We start from the raw sequence: 22,860 nt of genomic DNA, 5'->3' as shown, positions 1-22,860 counted from the left end.
ATTTTTGCCTCAAGTGCTTTCTACCATCATGACAGCTCTTGGAACAGTTGCTTTCCTGAAATAGCTTCTCTACCAAGCAAGGAGGAGCCTTTTGGGGATCTGTTCATGATTGCCAGTAGGTGAGGCCAAAGTAATAGGGACAGGTAATAAGAGAAATATCTACCAAAGAATCAATGAATTGTCTTTTAAAATTCTATAATGCAGCCAGTGACCATCAAACAGGTAGCTAAAATGTGAAAGGCTTCCTTAAGAGCTTTTCTTAGCAGGGATGGGCAGACTGTTGATTGTTCAATCATCCTAATTGTTTTTACTAGAAATCTATCTACAGACAGGCATTGAAGAGTCTCCAGAGAAGCAAAATATGTTGAACATAGCATAATTCATTCTAAGACCATTTGAAAGATATCCCTACAGAAATTCAATTTCATTCTTAACCTTTCCTTTTCTGCATCCTAATTTTAAAAAGCTAAGTGTTAAGTGTGGCTTTTCTTAGAAGGTTGGAAGTCAGAAATCCTTGGTGGCCTACTGCAAATCAGTCAAATCTACTAGTAGTTCTTGGATCTATTTAAATACTTTGTGGTCTCTGAAATTCATTTCTGTGTGGAGCCCAGAAATGTTTACAGAATATTTGTCAGGAATCCCACATTATACATACCATGCATCAAGGTGCAGCTCTCACTGAACCATTACATTTCTGAGAACACAAGTTCTGAAGGAATAAGAGAACAAATGAGTGAGGAGCCGAGTTGCTAAAATTCACAAACCTCCACAGAAAGAACTGCAAACAGATGCGAGTAATCAGTTCTTCATTTGTGATTTCTCTAATCCACTAATGGAATGACTGACACTGATTATGGAAGAAAGTATCCAAATGAACAACTACCATGTCCATATGAAATACAAAGGAGAGTCTTTTCATAACTCATAGTTCTCCAGCCTCAAAAGCCAACTGGGGGGCTTGGGTGGGGTGGGGGGAATGACGCCGACCAACCTGAGTTGGGATGATAGCCAGTGGGCCAACATAGAAGAAATAAAGGAAAGGTGCTAGGTCTGAAATGGAAAGAAAGTTGGATGCCAGATAGGCTAAACTTTCATTAAAAAGAGTAGATAAAGGCAAATCAATAATATAGCAGTAGCGCTTAGACTTATATACTGCTTCATAGTGCTTTACAATCGTCTCAAAGTGGTTTACAGAGTCAGCATATTGCTCCCAACAATCTTGGTCCTCATTTTACAGACCTCAGAAGGATGGAATTCTGAGTCAACCTTGAACGGGTCAGAATCAAGTTTCTGGCAGTCGGTAGAATTTGCCTGCAATATTGCAATCTAACCACTGCGCCACCATGGCTCTTATAGTAAATACAGTAAAATATCTTGTGTAATTAAAATAAAGTAGCAACAACAGTAATAACTGATGGCATTTCATCCTCCATGGGCTTTCCAAAATAATTCAATTTTTGAAAGGTGAAGGAAAGCCAGTACGATGGGGCCAGTGTAATTTCAAACAGATGTATGTTAGTTAGGATAATTAATGCCACTGTGAAACAGCCCTTGTAAAGTTCACCCACCCACCCCATCTCATAAAGCTGGAAGAATTAAAGCTTTTTGTTATATTTTAATTGCTTTTATGGGTGCTTTAGCATATAGGAAATCCAACTTAAATAAATCAATACAAAACTGTCAATCTCCAGAAAATTACTGTTTCTAATTAGCTTAAGTATTTTCAACTTCATTAGTCTACATCCATCATTCACTTTTCTTTCTTTGAAATTGTTTTTTCAATGTAATTTCTTGGCTATGATCATTCCACCAGTACTCTGATAGACTGCCTAACACTAAAATACAGCAATGTAAGTCCTATGATAGTTGTGTTGGTACTGTGAAAGACTCTTGTTCATTAGATCTTCAGTTATTCAAATCTTGGCTTTTGATACCGTAGTTATTGCTATTTTTAAAAAAAATGACATATAACCATAACAGTTCGGTATATATTAGAGAATTATGTTAATTATTTCAACTGTAGATTCTTATACTAATTGTTATTTAATAGTTTACATGACTGGGACCTCTTGGTATAATTTACTGTGTTTCCTTTGGCACAGAATGGAAGTGAATCCAGTGAATTTGAGGAGACTGTGGATATTGAGACTGTGGAGGAATTTTCGGAAAAAGTTAATCTTGCTCGCTTGAAGGCTACAGCTGCTCATGCTTTGTTGTACAAACAGTTGTAAGCGTATTCCTTTAAAAAACCAAATTGAACGATTTTATTCGTAATTTTATATCTGCAAATTTTCAGGTTTTTGTTCTGTGATTGTCTAAATATAGTTTTACTTATCTGAATGAGCACTAATAGTGGGGGGGGAATCTTTCGTGTTGTTTTAAAGATACATTTCAGTTTAAAAGAAAGGATTGAAGCTTATTTAGAATAGAATAGAATAGAATAGAATAGAATAGAATAGAATAGAATAATAGTTTGAAGGGACCTTGGAGGTCTTCTAGTCCGACCCCCTGCTTAGGCAGGAAACCCAGACAAATGGTTATCTAATCTCTCCTTAAAAACTTCCAGTGTTGGAGCATTCACAACTTCTGGAGGCAAGGTGTTCCACATATTTAATGCATATGGTAAAATTTATACATACTTAATTTCCACATGCAACCAAAAAAAATCATTGCTGCAAGTAACATAAAAAATAAACAAAATGCAACACTAAGTGAAGGAAACAAAATGTAAAATATTTAAAAACTTTAAGAACGTCAAAGCTGGATCTAAACTTTAAAATACAGGATGTTTCTCCCCTGGAGGTGAAACAAACAATAATATAGAAAAAGGAAAGCCTTCTTATGAGAAGTACCATCTGTTGACAGGATATGAAACTGAGAGTCTCTGCCTAACAAAATTATTTTAGGGGAATGCATTTAGGAAAGGCCTTTTAAAAATGAGGGTCTAAGTAGTTTCATACGTAAGAAAATTTCTTTTAGAAACTTTGCCTCCAAATAATTTAGGGCTTTTAAAGTTAATACAACAACACTTCAAACTGAGTTTGGAAACAGATTGTTTTCCAGGGCAGTTGCTGAATCACAGGCATCATCTGATTACACTGACCAGTATCAGCTAATAGTTAAGTATTTTTATTTTGGACTAGCTGAAATTTTTGAAAAGGAATATAATAATCTGTCCTGGTGATTACCAGAGAATATATATTAGGCTATTATTATCCAAAATGAACAGCAAGAAGCACATTGAAAACTGAAATCAGATGCTCTTAATCTCCAATAAAATAATTTTCAAAAACACCTCAAAGTGCATACCTCTTCTATCGGAGGTGTGCACTTGATCACAACTGAAATGGGCAGATGTTTGCCAGTTTAAAAAAAAGTCTGGATTATTTATGAGGTTTTGAAAGAAGGATGTAAAAATATATGTAACCAGGGTAGTGATAACACTAACATCAAATAACTTCTTTCAGCACTTTAAAGTAGTTGAACTAGCATGGGAACAGCAACTAGAACAGCAGGGAAACACTTTTGTTATCAGGGAGTAGAACAGAAGGCACTCAACACCACTTTCTGATTCTAGGAACAGAACCATTACAAGAGTGCTGTTAATTCTGAAAGCTTATCTTGAAAAATATAACTCCAGTAGAGAATAACTCAGCCATGCTCATTTTCCTCTTTTCTTCCAGTCTTTAATTCTGCCTCAGGCTTATTTTTTGTCATGGGATAAACTGCTTTTGCATTTTAAAACTGATTGAGCTTACTATATTTTCAAGTTTTATTTTTTATTGTGTGTTTTATATTTTAATTCTTCATTTAGTTTCAGGTAATGCCAGAATAAAAACCCAGGAACTAAACTTGTTTATTTTCTCTTTCAGGCACTTGGTTCGTAACCATTCTAATAAGACTATCAAGCGGCATAAGGTAGAGTCATGTTCATTCTTCTAGGTTTAATTAGTAAAGAATATTCTCATTGTAAAGATTCACTGATTTATTCTTAGCTATTTCTAAAGGTAGAATAAATTGATACTAATTAGTTAACTAACTTGTATCATGCTAAGTTACTTTCATGATGGACGTAAAGTGGTCAGCACGTGACCGTGCTAGATTATGAAACCTTTTTGTGGTAGGTCATTAAGCAAACACTGCAGTTGTTAAATATTGTTTGTTAACAAACAATATTTGTTAATATTGTTACCAAACATTGTTTGTTACAGAGCAGTTTTAGCCAAAAACCAGAAATAAATCTTGGTATCTGGCAAAAAGCATAAATTGTTGTCACATGATCATATAATCTCACAAACAGTCATAAATATGGGCTGGTTGCCAAGTGCCCAGAATGCAGTCATGTGACCAAGAGGGGTATGTGGATTTTGGAAGGTTGTAAATCTCCTTTGCAAAATCCATGGTAATTTTGAATGGTCGCTAAGCAACTGGTCAAAAGTTGAAGTCTACTTATATTTGTTATAAGTGACCTAAGTGTGAGATAATTTAGGAGATGGTTCACAGTGCTGATTGTTACAAAACAGACATTGGCAATCTCAGGTAACAGGCCCAGCTCAGCTTAGCCCAGCTCATGGGGGTTTTCCATCCAGCTGACAAGGACTATAGGGAAACAGTAAGCGTTGCCTTAAGACTACCCCCATGCCCACACGAGTGTCTTCAAGAATAAGTTTTATTTCCAGTCAGTTGCTGCTTTAAGATAACCCCAGTTTTTATGATTCTGAAAAAATTATTTAAGCCCGATGGTTGCAGGGTGCATTTATGCCACATGTTGTTTAATTATAAGAATCAGTTTTACTGTGTTGCATTTTAAACTGTTCATGAGAGCAGATTTATCTTTCCATAGCAATCTGAGTTTCCCAACAAAAAGGTAAAGAATGAGGAACAGGCCTTTGCTAACTATCGGCAAACACATACGGCAAACGAACGTCGACGTCGAAAAGAAATGAGGGGACTCTTTGAAAAATTGAAAGCAACATTAGGACTCCAAGCTTTTCCAAAGGTTTCCAAATGCTTCATCTTAAAACAAGTTAGTATTTTATGTTTATATTTCCATATCAAAGAAAAATACTGCACAGAATTGATTTTAAATATAAAAGAGATGAAAAATCTTGTTTAACATTAGTAATAGATTTATTTAATACTATGCAAGCTTTCTTTCTTATTTATTTACTTAAATTTATTGGCTGTCTAACTCAAGTGAAATAATAGTTTATTTCAAGCCATTTTCAAGATAGACTTATTTCTGGTGATTTTATGGACATATCTCTAGCTTTTATGGAAACAGTGCATTGTCTTCTTCCAATGTGTTTTTTAAATTTCCCAATCTAGTTTGCAGTACTGGTATTCCTTGTTGGAGTGCCATCCAAGTACTAACTTAATATTTTGAGATAAGTCTAGATTGAGTAGGTATTAGAAGCTTAGTAAGCTTATTGAGCATTGCCACACTTGTTTCTAATTCCAGTGTTACGTTTTAAAAATAATACTTTTCAGTTATCTGGATTTTTTTCTGAAACTTCCTTGAAAATATCTTGAAATGCCTAATGTCTAATTTAATGAAAAGAATTACTAGGGGTGACATGATAGCACAGTTCCAATACTTAAGGGGTTGCCACAAAGAAGACGGGGTCAAGCTATTCTCCAAAGCACCTGAAGGCAGGACAAGAAGCAATGGATGGAAACTGATCAAGGAGAGAACCAACCTAGAACTAAGGAGAATTTTCCTGATAGTTAGAAGAATTAATCAGTGGAATGATTTGCCTCCAGAAGTTGTGAATGCTCCAACACTGGAAGTTTTTAAAAAGAGTTTGGACAACCATTTGACTCAAATGGTGTAGGGTTTCTTGCCTGAGCAGGGGTTGGACTAGAAGGCTTCCAAGGTCCCTTCCAACTCTTGTTACTCGACACATAAACTAAAATTGTAGATTTTGTCCAAGTTTAACTGATTGGTTGTTTCCTCGTTGTATTTTTGGCTAAAATAAAACTTGTATAGGTGCCGAGGAGAATTCGCGAACAAAGGAAAGATTATCGATTTCTCACGAATTACTTAAACAAAAAAAAATCTTTTAGATGGATTACCTCAGAGGGTATACTAGCAATATGGAAGGAAAAAAGGGTGAGAATAGATTTACCTAACCAAAGCTCAGGAATTCTTTGACCAAATAGGAGGAATAGAAGAAGAACTGAGTAGCAGAGACAACCATGAAATTCCGAGTCAAGAAGAGCTACAATCTAGAAGCAGGGAGCGGGAGAAGGAGAGGGAAGGAAATGAGACATTGGAAAAAGAAGAAATAGGAGTGAGGACGAGAAGTCAAACGACGAGTAAAAATATTGAGGGATAGAAGTAAGAAAGGAATGGATAAAGGAGTGAATTTCATATCTATAAATATCAATGGGTTAAATGACCGAGCTAAGAGAAAAAGAATATTTTTTAAGTTAGAAAAACAAAAAGCGGATATAATATGTATTCAAGAGGTTCATATAAAGAAGAGAGATAAAGGGTACTTATTAAATAAAAAGTTGGGGAAAATGTATGCAACATTGGTGGAAGAGAAAAAAAGAGGGGTAATATTATATATAAAAGAAGATATAGCCTCAGAATGTATTTATAAAGATGAATTGGGAAGAATAGTAATGGTAGAGGTGGTAATGCAAAATAAAAAGACATTATTAGTGGGGATATATGCCCCTAATAAAAACCAGACTGAATTTTACAAAAGCTTATATGAAAAACTAATAGAATTTGGAAACGCAAGAATTTGTATTATAGGAGACTATAATGCAATAACAGATAATAGAGAAGATTATGCTTGTGAACAAAGACAATATAAGAAACGGAATACATTGCCTAAGAAATTCATAGAGATGGTTGAAGAATTAGGAATTAGTGGGTGCGTGGAGAAAAAGGAACCCAGGAATTTCACAGTTCACTTTCTACTCCAGCCCACACAAATCATGGTCCAGGATAAATATGGCCTGGGTAAATAGCGAGCTATACAAAGAGATTCAGGACATAAAAATTTTGGCTAACACGTGGGCAGATCATAACCTGATACAGATAGTTTGGGAAAATAGTCATTATAAAAAAGGTAGATGGACACTTAATTCCCAGGTACTGAAAGGGGAAGAATATATTCAAAAAGTTAGGGAAGAATTGATTAGTTTTTTCAGATTTAATAAAAAAACAGGATACCTCATTGCAGAACCTATGGGATACAATGAAGGCATACTTAAGGGGAATATCGATAGCTTATATAGCAAATAGAAACAAAGAAAGAGAGGGGAAGCGGAAAGCCCTAACAAAAAGAATAGAGAAATTGGAAAACAAGTAAATGGAAACTCCAGGAGATGAGCATATTAGAAATGAACTAGCATTAGTTAAGCATGAGATGAATATTTTAGATCAAGAGGAACTAATTAAAAAATTATTATACACAAAACAAAATTATTTCGAACATGCAAATAAACCCAGAAGGCGGCTGGCATATAAATTAAGAAAAGAAAATCAGAAAAGAATGATATATCAATTACAGGATAAAAATGGAATAATAGAGACAGATCAGGAGAAAAAAAAAGGAAATTGTAAGAGAGTACTTTGAAGATCTTTACAAACAAGAAGTAATTGATTTAAATAAAGAATATTTGAAAGAAGGAACTCTATCCAATATCAGAGGATAAAAAAGAGATGCTGAATAAAGAAATAACTTTAGACGAGCTAAAGGTGGCAATCCAAAAACAAAAAAGAAACAAAATGCCAGGCCCAGATGGGCTACCAAACGAGCTATATAAAGAGATAGGTGATATACTAGAGATAATGCTATTAGAGGTTTGCAGTGGGTATTACTGGAAGCCAAAATACCAGAATCTTGGAAAGAAGCATACATAACATTGATTCCAAAAGAGGGTGCAGATGCCAATCAAACAAAGAATTACAGACCAATATCCCCTTTAAATTCAGATTACAAAATTTTTATGGCAGTAATGGCGGAAAGATTAAAGAAAATACTCAGTAACAAAATTCACCTGGATCAAAATGGATTTCTTCCCACGAGGCAGATCAGATATAACACAAGAATAGACATATTGGAATATTATGAAAAGCACCCAGGAAGCCAAGTGGCCTTGGTCTTCCTGGATGCACAAAAGGCCTTTGATAACTTAAACTGGGACTTTATGAAAAAGCAGATTAATCTGATGGATTTTGGAGATAATTTTGTAAAAATGTTGAATGCAATCTATGCCACACAAAAGGCCAATGTATTATTAAATGGAGAAATTACCAAATCATTAAAGATAAGGAAGGGGGTCAGACAGGGATGTCTGCTTTCACCTCTGCTTTTCATAACAATTTTGGAAACTTTGCTAGACAGAATTAGATTAAATAAAGAAATTAAAGGAATTAAAATTAAAAATCAAGAATATAAATTACAAGCCTTTGCAGATGATATGGTTTTTGTTGTAGAAGATCCAATAGACTCAGGACCAGTTCTACTAAATGAAATAGATAAATTTGGTAAATTAGCAGGATTAAAAATCAATAAGGAAAAAACCAAAATGCTAGTTAAAAACATAACAAATAGTAAACAAATTGGAAGAAAAGACGGGATTACAAATTGTAAATAAAATTAAATATTTAGGAATTTGGTTAAGAGCTAGAACATTAAATCTGCAAGAGGATAATTATACTAAATTACTGAAACAGATTGAAAAGGACTTGGAAAATTGGAATAAGATGCAAATTTCATCATTAGGTAGAATAGCAACAATCAAAATGAATGTTCTACCTAAAATACTATATCTGTTTCAAACAATTGTGATATTACTGGACAAATTTTTTTTTAAAAGATTTAAATAAAATTGTGATGAAATTTATCTGGGCAAAGAAAAAATCAAGGAGAAAAAAATTTATTTACAAGATAATAAAAGCAGGGGTGGATTCGGACTACCTGTCTGGGAGATATATTATAGAGCAGCAGCATTCGTGTGCATAAAAGATTGGATTGATTTAAGGAATAATAGGATTCTACAATTGGAGGGACATGATTTACAGCTAGGCTGGCATGCATTTTTATGGAACCCGAATAGTAAAAATAAGCTATATTTTACTAGACATGTATTCCGAAAGTCTTTAATTAAAATTTGGACTGATTATAAGAAGGAATCATTATACTAAAATCCCGAGGTGGTTTTCAACGATGGAGGCGATGTTTCACTTAAATATGATGGACATCAGTAAAAAACTTAAATATTACCAAATATTAGATAGTGAGGGAAGAATTAAAACGAAACAGGAACTAGAATCACAAGAGATAGTTATGGATAATTGGTCATATTTTCGAGTAAAACTGAGATATAACAAAGATGTAAAGGAATATGGAATTGAAGTAAAAGACACATATTTAGATAAAATACTTTTAAACCCTGAGAAAAGTTTGATTTCCAAATTATATAATTATTTACTAGAATATGAAATGGCTAAGAAAATTGTGAAAGGTCCTATGTTAGCTTGGGAAAACATTTTTGGTTATAGTATTGATCTGGATGCCTGGGAAGAAATCTGGCAGAAAAACCTGACACTAACCAAATCAGTAGCACACAAGGAGAATCTATACCAAATGATGTACAGATGACATTTGGCACCCTCTAGATTGGCCAAAATATTTCCAACAGCCAATCCTTGCTGTTGGAAATGTGAAGGGAAATTTGGTACATATTTTCATTCATGGTGGACTTGTCCTGAGATAAAGAAATATTGGTTAAAAATAAAAATGTGGATAGAAGAAATTATAGAGTGTGGACTGGAGTACAAACCGGAATTATTTTTGTTGGGAATGATCAAAGGGGATTACCCCGCTAAAGTAAAATCTCTGACCATTCATTTATTAACTGCGGCACTAGCACAATATTGGAAGAACCCAAATGTACCACCGATACAGGTTGCTATTCAGAAAACATATGAGTGTGCCCAATTGGAGAGGCTTACGCTTAAAATTAATGGGAAGGAGGATACAGATTACAAACAGATATGAGATAAATGGTATAAGTGGGTAGATAATAAAAGGGGAAACATGTAAATGAACCTAAGATACAAATTATATTCAGCGGTTTATACTAAATATATAAAAAAAATTAAAGGGTTTAAATCTTCTTTTCTTTGTTACCACTATTTTCTTTGTTACTGCTATTATTATTATTAGCCATTTATAACATTTCATTCATGTTAAAAAACATGAATGTATTTGTAATAGAAGAGTAGTTATAAACCAATGTGAAAATAAATAGAGTATATTGTGAATTAATTAGCGCTTAGGATGTGATAACGAATGAAGATGTGACTAGTGTTAGCCAATACTGATTTTTAGGACTTACCAAATTTGATAACAAATGTAAAGAATTATGTGTTATTCACATATTATTGTTTCTGTATTTTTGAATTTGTACATTTTTAAATTTGTAAATAAAATTGTTTTTAAAATTAAAAAAAAAAACCTGTATAAGATCCCTTCTTTGTACAGGCTTATGACTTGGAGCCAGGGGTGTGATTCAACCGGTATAACAACTGGTTTGCTGAGCGCGTGCTTCGCGTGCTCTGTGCGCATGCTCCACATTTTTAAAAGCTAATACTTACCTTCAACTGCAGCCCCTGTGAATAAAACATCTGAGGCCCGGCACACCGCTCTGCCACGTGAATCAGTTGTGTTCTAACAAAAAGGCATAAAGCACAGGAAAGAGCAGGGGTGAATGGGTGGGCCCACATGCTCGTCGGAGTGAACCAGCTGATTGTCTGAGCAAGGGTTTTGCCCAAATTAGGAGAATCCCACCCCTGCTTGCAGCATATTTTACTTAATTTTAATTTCTTTCAATATTTTTTTCAAATAATTTACTGAGGTGAAGATGAGAAGCCATTTCTGTTCAGATATATTTTACTGGAATCTAAAAATAATTTGTTTTTCAGGCATTGGAAGAAATCCAGGGTTTGACAGATCAAGCAGACAAACTCACAGGACAAAAAAACTTATTGTTGCACACGCAGGATACCTTGGTTCGTAAAGTATCTGCACTTTCAGGTGAGGTGTCAGAGAGAATGAGCAAAATAAAATCTAAATTGTCTCCTAGGATTGTGGATCACTGGAATAGTTTGAAGTGGTGGGCAAAGAAAGTTGCATGCTACAACTGAAGTATAGTTGTGTCATGCCCCTGTTAGAATCTGACTCCAAGGGAGAGGAGGAACAGCCGACAGGGAGTGGGAGTGTGGCTCTGGAGGTTGTGGAGGAGGCTGGGGAAGGGCACAGGTTGGCTGGGCATTCAGAGGAAGACCCAGGGCCACCCTCTCTTCATCCTAGGGCACACAGGGAGGAGCAGATGAGTGAGAAACGTGAATGGCGTGGTCTACGGGGGAGGAAAGGCCCTTCATGAGCTGCAGCTATGAGGACTGTTTAAAAGGACAAACTGCGCATGGGCCAGTGCTGGAAGCAAAGCGTGAAAATATTTCTAGTTTGTCAGTTCTTATCTGAGTTTCTGGTGTCCTTCCCAGTGTGTGTATTTTGATATGCCTTGCCTCATTAATTGCTTCAGTGTGGTTTGTGTTGTTTTTTTCTATTTATAATTTATATATATATTGAGTTTGAACGGAAGTTCTTCCTTTTCACAACTGGGTCATCACAAGTTTTTTTCTATTTATAATTTATATGTATTTTGAGTTTGAACGGAAGTTCTTCCTTTTTCACAACTGGGTCATCACAAGTTGTCAAATATATAAATGGTCCTAAAATACTGTATAAGCTGGAAGCTGCCACAGATGGAAAGGTAGGAAAACCTTCAAGAAATTATGAACTCATGCTAGGACCATAAAATATAATTAAATCCTTTTTCCATACAGGCAGTCCTTGACTTAAAGCCACAATTGAGCCTAAAATTTCTGTTACTGAACAAGGCAGTTGTTAATTGAATTTTGCCCCTTTATACAGGATTACCTGTATAATCCAGTAATATTATTTAACATAGGGTCAGTTTGGTATATTGGTTAAGATGCTAGAATCCAGGAGACTGAGTTCTGAGTCTGCCTTAAGTATGAAAGCCAACTTGGGCCAGTTGGACCAGACTCTCTCAGTCCAGGTCACCTCACGGGTTGTTGTGGGAAAAGTAGGACACGGGGTTAAAAAATAAAATCTAATAAGTAATCATAATTTACTTCATGGAGGCCCCAAGAATATAGAGCATGTGCATGTTTATTATGATGGAAAAAGAAAGACTAAAAACAATCGCATTTGGGCTAGCATATAATTTCCCTTGGAAGTTTAGACTTTTGTAAGTATGTTAGTTATGAAAGAGAAACTGGACTACTACTTTCATCTCTAGGAAAGACACAAGAAGTGGTCTTGAAGAAGTTAGAATACATTTATGCCAAACAGAAAGCAGTAGCGGCTCAAAAAGGGAAGCAGAAAGAACAAGCAGATCCTACGAAGATGATTGAATCTACAGAGACTACTAGTCCCTCTGTGGAAAAAGATCCTACTTCTGTCCTTGGAGAGGTGAAGCCAGTGGTCTTATCCAATCAACGTACAAAACCATTGATACTTTCCAGGAAAGAAAACCATGTCACAGGTAGGCTAAAGAAACACAGGAATAATTGTTCTACACAAAATTAAGTTTCTAACCATAAGATATTCTTGATCATAGTGCATCTCATGTCTAAGATGTGTTACACAACTACAACCTTGGTATTAAAAAAGAAATAAGATACAGATGGTCCTTGTTAATGACTGCTTGTTCAGTGGCTGAACAAGCATCCCCATGGTCATATGAGCGGGATTCTTGACATTCATTGCTGAACAGGCAAAGTCAATGGGAAGCCAGCAGGAAACTGGAAATCTTAGTCATGTGAAGTTGTCACCACTTAATAGCATTCTTCAAGGGACATCACACTTTATGACTGTCACTTAATTCCAGTCCCAATTACTGTCATAAACCAAGGACTGCCTGTAATTTATTTATCAGCATAGTAAGGTAATAAATTATCACAGCATCCACTGTATGAAATACTATAGTGGTACTGCAAAGTTGCTTTAAAGTTTCCTTTAGATTTTTTTGATGTTTAAAATTTTCAGTGTGCTCTGAAATGTGTTGTTATAGAAAAACAGTAGTAGTTTATGGGAATAAATGTAAAGGGAATGCCAAGATAAATAATATTCCTTGTTATTTATGTACTTATCCAACATTTTTATTATGGCTTTCTTACAGAAGACCTACCTCCTTCTATAACATTAACCAATGCCAACCTTTTAATGACTACAAATGGCCAGGTTCTGGCATTCAGAAACTCATTGGTGCCAAGACAGGTTACGGACCTGCCTTCCACACTTCTACAAGCCAAAGTCAAATCAGAAATGGTGGGCAATGATGAAAAAGAGCAGTCAGGTAAGATGGAAAACAACTGAAAGAATTAAGTTGAACCTAGCCTTGCTTCTGGCATGAAGCTTACTAAATTGTCCATGTCCACAAAGTAGAAATTTTTTATCACTTGTCTCATCTATAGGTAGTCCTCATGCAGAGATAAAAAATAGAAAGACAAAAAGAAAAGACAAAAACTAACAACAGTAGAACAAAAAAAAAAAAAGAAATATATGAAGAGATAATTTCCGCTTTTATCATAAGTATAAACAATTTTAGATTTTATCACATCTTAAAATACAACAATATTCTAACTCTTACCTACAAATAAATCCTTACAGCTTTGTCATTTCAATCATGATCAGCAAAATTCCATTAAGGTTTACCAAAGATAACAACAAATCTATTTAACCTTTAATCAAATAAACCTATTTTATGTTTCTGTCTTTTTCTTTTAACAATCTTAATCTTTAGTCCCATCAATACTGTCCTAGAATTTGATTTCTTTTTGTGTTTTCTTTGTACTTCTCACATAATTCTTCAATAGCAATAGCACTTGGACTTATATGCTGCTTCACAGTGCCTTAAGCAGTTTACAGAGACAGCATATCCTCCCCCAACAGTCTGGGTTTTCATTTTACCAACCTCATAAGGATGGAAGGCTGAGTCAACCTTGAGCCTGGTGAGATTCGAACTGCCAAATTGCTGGCAGCCGGTAGTCAGCAGAAGTAGCCTGCAGTACTGCATTCTAACCACTGTGCCACCAGGGCTCTTGTCAAAGTTTTAACAAAGCCTCTTGTAAATCCAGCATAGGAAAATCACCCAACTCACTATTTTGGTTTATTTTGTTTACATTAGCATTAACCAGTTTTTGTTTTGTTTTGGTTTTTTTGTGGGGAGAATGTGATTGTATGTCCAGTGTAGCATCTTTTCCTATATCATCCTTGTAGCCTGTTATTTTTAAATCCACTTTCAGATCAGTCTCAATCAGTTCAGGTAAGACTTGTTCTTCTTTTGTAAAGTGGTTTAAATGCAACCTAGCTATAGAGGCAGACACTCTTAAAATTGACTTCTGGGTCCATTGTTCAAAAATGTCCTTCAATGTGTCCAGTGTTAAGATATTTTGCTTCATTCTATATTAATAAGTCAAATTTAAGTGCTTACTCAAATATAGGATAAGTATCCTGTCTTTTAGGGTTAGTGTTTCAATCCACATGGCTAAATCTGATTAACTTCAGAGCTAATCAGTTTCGTGCTCAATATTAATATTTGGCTCCTGTGGAAAAGTATGACAGCTAAAACATTACTTTTTCCCTTTTAAACAGGCATTTTCAAACAGGCCTAACTTTGTCATTTTCTGTGCACTTTTGATACACTTGATTTTTAAAAAATTATTTCATGGACTTTATTCTCTGGAACTCTGGAATATACTTCTGTTCTTCAGATTGTTCCTCTTAGGCCAGGTAGTCCACATGATAACCAACAACTTCACAAATGTGAACTCACAGCGTTTGAATAAGCAAGGCAGAAGAAAACCACTACTGCTTCTCTGCATCAGCCTTTTAATATATGCATTCCAATGGGTGCTTTGAATTGGTAGACTGAGATAATTATAGAGGGCTTGTAGAACGTTTCATTGTGAACACCCATTAGTTGGACCTGCTAGCCCTAAGAACTGCAAGTGCCATCATGGCAGGGAAGCTATCAGTCACTAATCTCATGGGAAATGCTGCTGTTATGACCAATATTACCCAAGATTTGTATCTTTGTGATCATCTGGTGTTTACCCACTTTCATTTTGTTTTATACACACACAATCTTCTCTTTCTCTCCCCTTCTTTCGCAAACACACACACACACACACACACACACACACACACACACAGAGTCTATACCCCTGTTAAAATGCCAAGTTTTAAAGCAGTGATCCAAGGAATGCTCTTTATTATATAGGACAGTGGTGGCTAACCTATTTGGGCTCTTGTGCCAAAAATTGTGCTTGCGCTCGCATGCCAGCACCCAGAAGGCCTCCCCCTCAGGTCCCCTGCGCATGCACGCGCAATCCCCCCCGCCACCCTCTCCCCTGCACTGCACCTCCCAGCTGATTTTGAGGCCTTTTTCAGCCTCCCAAAGGCTTGAAGGAAGCCTCTGCAGCCTTTGCAGGCTGAAAAATGGGGCCATTTCATCACTTCTGGTATTCCCGGAAATACAGGAAGTGATGAAATGAGCCTATTTTTCAGCCTGCAAAGGCTGCAGGGGCTTCCCTCAAACCATTGGGAGGCCAAAAATCAGCTCGGAGGCACACACATGCACAGTGAGATAAGTTTCCCTGGGGTTCACATGCCCGCACAAATGGCTGTACGTGCCACCTGTGGCACATGTGCCATAGGTTCGCCTTCATGGTTATAAGAGAACATGGTTATAAGAGAACAGTTTTTTCCTGCTGCTTCTTATACGAAATGAAATCAAGATGGGATTGTTTTAGTATCTTTCTTTGTCTTTTCGCTTTCTTGGGACTGGGCTATCTTTTCTGAAAATCCTATCTTAACGGCTGACTCATTCTTTCTCCATTCCCAAGGCCAGGTCAACATTCCTTCAAAGAAGGAAGATAGCTTTTCATTCTCATCTGTTAGCATGCATAAGAAAAGTAATCCCAAATTTTGCAGGTAAAACCGCTTACTTTTCCAAGCAGGAATTCACACAGACAGACAGACAGACAGACAGACAGACAGACAGACAGACAGACATTACACATGTTTGGGGAAGAGAGTGAGGAGAAGGGGAAATCTGTTGAAGAGATTAGTGATTTTAGTTTGGAGACAGATTAGAATGATTGGAATAATATTGGAATCCTTTAATCAGTAATCTGATTGATTCTGGTTTTTTTTTTGGTCTTAGTAGAAAATGAAGATTCATTCTTGATGCCAAGAATCGTGAATGTGACATCACTAGCTACTGAAGAAGAAATAAATTTAAATCCGGATGCAAATAAAGGACCTTATACAATGCTAAATACTGATTCTGGGGCATCTGAACTTTCCATGCAAGTTTTATCTCAGGAAACATCCAATCATAAATGCAAAGAAAACGAAGACGGTTCTGAAAAAGAGAGAAACATTACTGGAACAACACAAGATCTGCTTCAGGAAAAATATAGTTTTCCACAAATAGTAAATGTCTCCAGTTTAAAAGGTTCCCCAGAAATATTTGGAACAAAGCTCTGCTTTGAAGAATTAACTGGAAGCCAGACATGGGTCAAAGAGGTAGATGGAGGAGGAGGAGATTGTCAAAAGTTAAAGAAACCCTCGTTGCAAAAGCTACAGGTTAACAAAGCCAAGGACCCTGGATCCGAAATGGAACGGCAGCAAGTTGCTTCTGTAATTCATGAACCAACAATGGATACAAGCAGTTCAGTAGATATAGAGGAGAATGATGATACAGATGAAACTCTGACCTCACTTCTGAATGAAATTGCATTCCTCAATCAGAAGCTGAGTGATGATACTTCAGACATACCAGAAATCAGTTCTAGCTTTTCTCTAGCAGATACAGAAGGTCGCCAAGAATCAAACTCAGCAAGTAGCTCTGCCTTCCAATTTGGTACAGTGGATGGGAATTTTAAGGATCTTTCTATGATTCAAGACAATGGTGATTCCATAACTCCTCTCCTACTTCACTTGGATGATGATGATTTTCCTGTTGGCAATAGAAATGCCGGAGAGGTTTCATCAGAATCTGACGCTTTAAAAATCATGCTAGGCTCCGAAGTAAAAGGCAGAAATTCCAACCTGTTAAAAATAAACGGAAGTGGAAAAAACATGGAATCCTCAGCAAAGACAAGAAGTGTTTCACCTCCCATTCTTCATATGAAAACTAATTTAGAAGCTGGCACATCTGACATGTCATGGAGGCCTATGCCCAAATTGGCACCACTGGGGTTAAAAACTGCTAATCACTCATTAGATTCTGAAGGACAAAGTACTAAAGTGATGCCTGCACTAGCATCTGTTGCTTCAAAAGAGAAGAAATTGGCACAGTCAGCAATTAATCCCAGTCAGGATGCTAAAGCAACAAACACAAAAGCAACTGCAGTGACAAAATCAAATTAATCATTGTGGCTTTAAGTTTAGATTTTAATATTTTCTTACTTTTGAGACTTAAAATCTAGATGTAGGATACACGTGTGCATTTATTTGGCTGCTTGCAATTCATTGTCATATATTGTAAAAAGTATGCTCGTAATTTATGAAAACAAAGTTTTATGCTAGAGATTAAGAAGTCAAAAAAATAAGAGACTAACCAGATAGATGAATAATGCAAATGCTTCATTTATCTGTTATTTTAGTGGAACTTTTGTAAAATATGTTGAGGCTCTTGAACAATTACATGTTTGAGACATTCATTCTGGGAAGAAAAAATGCAGAGCTAAGTTATTTTCTTCATAACAATTAATGCAGTGAGAATTTTAACTGCTTTGCTTAAGCTCCAGTGGAGTTGCTCTTAATTGGCAGGAACGTTGTCATGGTTATTTCCTTTGTACAACATTGCCACAGAATAACTTTTTTAAAAGTATTTTTAAAAATCAGGAATGTAAGTGGTTTGTATAAATATATTATGTGTTCAGGAGCTCAGATTAAAGCATTTCAGCAACAAAGTATTTTCTATAATACAATGTTGTTTACTTTTGGCGCCTGGTGTAAAGCAAGTGTAAGTGTGAGATTTCATATTGTAAAATGATTTATATTTTTGTATACAGTTTTTTGTAAGTATGTACAATAATGACATTTTTCATCTAGGAAAAGATAATAAATATTTCCAAATGATTGTAAATGATACATTTTTCACTAAGTGTGAAGCATTTAAGTACTTTGAACAAATCGTTATAGGAAACCTTAAAACTTGTGTATTTTAGGTAAATTCATTAAGGAAGGTAATGTTACCCCAACATAAAATGTTAAAACTGACTTCATTTATTAATATTTGAAGCTTCCTTCTCTTATCATGTGGATTGAATTAACTGTTGAGAGTCAGTTTTCTGTATAGGTATGAGAAATGAGCAAATCTGGTATGCTTATAGTGCAAAGGTTTACATGTAGCAAACAGGCATGAGTCAGAATTATTTCTGGTAGGTATTCCTGAGCTTTTAAAAATATATGCAGACTGAGTTTAAGGGAAAAAAGTGGTTCCTAAACCCTTTTTCTTTCTCAGAGATTTTCACAGAAATAACATTGCTATGTTCATCTGCACTAGCTGTTAACCTTCAGAAGGTTAACAGAATTACAGGTTTAGTTTTTCCTTAAATCAATGCTGTTGATTAAAAGCTTTATAATAATAGAAAGGAAAAGTTGTCAAATTGGATTAAACAATTTGTTCTTTGTGGCTGCACATATTGCTTTATGCCAGGGGTCCCAAACTTGGCAACTTTAATTGCCAAGTTTGGAGATCTCTGCTTTTTGCTATATTTCAGTTTATTATAAGGTTTTCTTACGTTTCTTGATTCACTATGTTCATTCAGTGCCTTAGGACATGAAAAGAACTTTTATACATCACAATTTAATTAAAATCTGACTGACCTGTTTATTTTAAGGCTCAGATTCCAATGTAACACAAGCCTTTTAAATGTTTTGTTTGGACATGCAACTGAGAATGTGGTTTCTCTGAGAGCCTGTGTCCCACAGACATCAGCAGATGTGTGAACATCAGCACTGATAGGATCCTTGGATGTAGAGCAGTAAATCAAGGCAGCTCTGATGAGTACCTCAACTCCTTGTCCTTAGGATTTCTGACTGCATGAAATCCTGCACTTGAACACCTTGCTTGTTCAAGTAAAAAAGCCTGCAGAAGGCTTGTGGCAATTTGCTTACCTATATTAAATAAACATAAAATAAATTACGCCAACCCTTTATTTTGTGAAACGGCCATTACATTAGAAATTTGACTAAAACATAGCATTATTTTTTCATTCTTTTCTCATTCCTTTTTCCTAGTTGCTTGTTTTCTGAGCCATAGACTGCCCTACCACATTTCACTTTAAAACAAATTATATCATTACAATTAGGGTCATTTGGCCTCTTGCCTAAACATGACTATTTTAAAGATGCAGTGCATTATAATGTAAATAGTAAATGATTTCAGGAAAACTATATAAATAATCAAATATGATAACTCTAAAATTTTGATACTCAGTCACCTCAATAGTTTTCATCTGAATTTCAGTGCTCAAATCTAATGTTTTTAAAAATAGTACATTCTATAGCACTATTCCCTATGTATTTCAAAAGTAGCCTTGATAACAATTATGTATAGTTGGTTTTTTTTAGGAATAATGCAAGATTGAATTTTATAAGTATTTTCTAATCAACACTTGACAATTGATTCATTTCATTTTAAGCAAGCTTGTAAAATTGATTTTTAATTCATCTGTAAATGACTGGAATGTTTTTAGTAAAACAATGTTAGATTTGTTTCTATGATAATCTGTATTTACTAAAAACTATTTTTGTAGTTATCAAACCATGAAGCCTATCTGAATAATTGAGAAGAGAATCTGTGTAATTAAAATAGTCTCTAACTAGAAACTGGTTTTGAAATATTATTTCTAGGCCAAACACCAGAAGAGATGTTGAGAGGATAACAGAGTTTACTGAGTTTGATTGATAAAATTCTGGAATATAATTAGCTGTTGTAAAAAATGATAATTTGAATTTTTTTAAAAAAAAATTCTTAGCATTGTTGTTGTGATAAAGAATATTGATATTGTTATTTGAGTTCTTAATTGTGATTTGTCTGAGTCACATTTGGGGATTCTTATTCCTATACAGAGCTTTGCTTGGAATGTTCCACAATATTTTGAAGAGCTTTGCCCATTCCTTAGTCTTTAAGTAGATGCGGCTGATTTCCTGACATTTATTTTCTTTAGCATAACAATAGCTTATTGAAATCACTTCTCCAGAACCATTTCCATCATTTTTCTGTTCTCTCAGCTCTACTAAAACAGACTCATACACTCCTTCATGGAGCTATGCGACCTAGCATTGTTTTTCAAAAGTATTAGAAATGTACAGCACAGCTCCATTGTATAAACACTCCAGGCTCCTCTGCTTACTGCTAAGTTTTTACAGTATATGGGTGTCAAGAGACAAAAGGTTCTTGTGTAGATAATGTGCAGAGAATCTGCAAAATTCATTCCAGCTCATATTATATAGTACCTTTTGAGATGGGTGGAATTTAGTACTGTAGTGGTACCAAAAATTTTGGTTCTGTATACAACCTTATATTAATGATCTATCCATGTGGCATTACATCAGGATTCCTCGTTTCAGATTCAGTTCCCAGTCAGTGTTAAAACTTGTTCAGAATGGAACAAAGATAATTTTTGACTCAATTTTCCTCTATTCCTTTATTTGGGGGGGGGGGGGAGAAAAACTTTGAATTACTGAGCACTTTTCTGTATTTTAGGGCCATTGAATTTTGGAGGCTTTATCTTAAACTAAATGGTTCAGATCACCCCAGACCATCTAGTACACATACTAAAAAATCTATTTCATACATTGCCAGTTTCTGGATAATCTGGGGATTTGCCCGATTGTGGTTCACTTACTGGCCAGGACAATCAGTGGGTGTCTGGGCCATTCCTCTAAACCAGGTTGTCCAACCTATGGGTTGAGTACAGCCCTGGATAGAAAGTAATGCAACCCCACAAGATGGTAAAAATATTAAAGGAATTCTCCTTAGAGCTGGTCGGATCGTCCAGTGATGGGTGGAGCTTCAGTCTCTGCTGTTGTAGGCTGAGCTTAATTTCCAAGGGACGCCTCCTTCTTCCATCACGTGTCCAGTCCTGGCGTCCCAGTTTATGCTCAGCCTTGTGCAGAGTAGGCAGATTGCGATTGTGCTCCTGGCCATTGCTTTCAGCAAACCCTCTCGATTGAGATTTCAGCAGTTTTTCCTCAGGTTGTATCGTTTCTTTATTCTCTTTACTCTCAGTTTAGCCCTGCGCCGGTTGGTTACCTTTTAATTTTTCCTCCTCCCTGGGAGGCCTCCCGGCCCCAGGGGAGCCAGGGGAGGGCTAGCACCCTTTACAGGCTGCCCCCCCACCCTTTCCCTTTGCCTTGCTGCCGTTTGTTTTGTCTCCATTCATTTTAAAAGGCTCCTTTCGTTCCGTTTTCCCCCCCCCCGCCTCCGATTTACTTATACAACTAAATTTCGTTTGAGCCTCGTTTCTTTGGAACTCCTTCCCCTGGGGAGTCAGATCGCCCCTAGGGAGGCCTCCATTGCTGCTGCTAGGCCCCTGCAGGCCCTCGAAGTTGCGGCCGCCATTTTGGCTCCGCCTCGTGGCCGGCCGCCATTTTGTGAGGCCTTTATCAACCCGATCTTTACTGCGGCCTAATTTCAAGGACAGCAGGACCCGTAGGCCTGCTCTACAGTGTTTTCTGGTGCTCTTTATTTCTTCTAAGAATCATTGGAGGCTTGGATTGCTTGATTGAATTTCTACAGTGTTTTAGCACCCGCGGCCAGCCATAGCGGCCGCGGTAACCTATCCACCACTCCCACCCAGTTTCCTTTTGTCTGGGAAGGCAGTCTGGTGCAGGCCTTGTGTATTGCCCTTCAGGGCACTTGCAGTTTCCAAACAGCCGAATTTCGAGAAAAAAAAAAAAGAAGAAGCAAGAGGAAAGGAAGAGGCAGCAGCTTCTTTCAAATCTCAAACAGAATAAAGGTTTTTTTCTGATCATATAATCCAAAAAAAGAAAAAAGAAAAGAAGCAGAAAAAAGAGTAACGCCTTTTACCAGGCCAATTCATTGATCCTACTGATTGATCGGGGGGGGGACGCATAGCTCCCCAGGGCTCCCGGCCTTAATTGCAGTCGACCCCTAAGGTGCCAACTACCTTACTCTTGATCCACACCGTTTTCAATCATCCAGAATGTCAGAAGGCAATCCTTCAAAAGGCCCTTCCTTAAAGGCCAAACAAAAGACCAGACACCTGCGCAGTCAGGCTAAAGAGCCCACTAAAGCCTCCCAACAGGAGGCCCTAAAGGCGACACAGGATAGAAAAGAGATAGAAAAGCGCGCCAAACAGTCTGGTGCAGTGCTCCCAGCACCAGCCACCCCTTCTACCTCTGCTCTCCCTCCCCTCCCACAGTCTCTCCCTCCCTCCAGGCACAACAGGACTCCACAACGACACCCAGGAGAACTCCAGAGGCTACTTTCACGCCAACGGCCGCAGGCCTGCGACAGGAAGACACTCTACCTCAGGCGGTCCCGGAACAACTCAGAGCCTGGATGGAGTTGGCCATCCGCCAGGGGATTGCGGAGGGAATGCAGAGGATAGCCAGACCAGAGTGGCCTACACAAACCACCGAAACCATAAGACCATCCCCTCTCCACTCCCACGAACAGATACCCCTTCAGGAGACAGCTTCTCCCTCAGGGAGGATGATGAGGAGGGGGCAGGGGATCTAGATCTGTACGCATTAG

At 36.7% G+C, this 22,860-nt stretch overlaps 1 protein-coding gene across 3 annotated transcripts in view; it reads left to right on the top strand.

Annotated features, from left to right (window-relative positions):
- Positions 1 to 19,964, top strand: part of MGA (MAX dimerization protein MGA) — a 63,244-nt gene extending 43,280 nt beyond the window's left edge. For 2 of the 3 annotated variants that reach the window (XM_026664600.2, XM_026664599.2), the window contains 7 exons: positions 2,103 to 2,227; positions 3,873 to 3,918; positions 4,844 to 5,026; positions 10,952 to 11,063; positions 12,355 to 12,600; positions 13,237 to 13,413; positions 16,285 to 19,964. In XM_026664600.2, coding sequence (XP_026520385.2) covers positions 2,103 to 2,227; positions 3,873 to 3,918; positions 4,844 to 5,026; positions 10,952 to 11,063; positions 12,355 to 12,600; positions 13,237 to 13,413; positions 16,285 to 17,495 — 2,100 coding nt within the window. In that variant the 3' untranslated portion in view covers positions 17,496 to 19,964. The remainder of the gene's footprint in view (positions 1 to 2,102; positions 2,228 to 3,872; positions 3,919 to 4,843; positions 5,027 to 10,951; positions 11,064 to 12,354; positions 12,601 to 13,236; positions 13,414 to 16,284) is intronic. The other variant, XM_026664602.2, reaches the window with a different exon arrangement.
- Positions 19,965 to 22,860: the final 2,896 nt, after the last annotated feature.

This window comes from Notechis scutatus, chromosome 1 (assembly GCF_049901735.1).
Source record: "Notechis scutatus isolate UNSWTSFEM ecotype Mainland chromosome 1, rNotScu1.2, whole genome shotgun sequence".
In the NCBI taxonomy this organism is placed as follows: domain Eukaryota; kingdom Metazoa; phylum Chordata; class Lepidosauria; order Squamata; family Elapidae; genus Notechis; species Notechis scutatus.
This window is presented reverse-complemented; position numbering and strand designations above follow the sequence as displayed.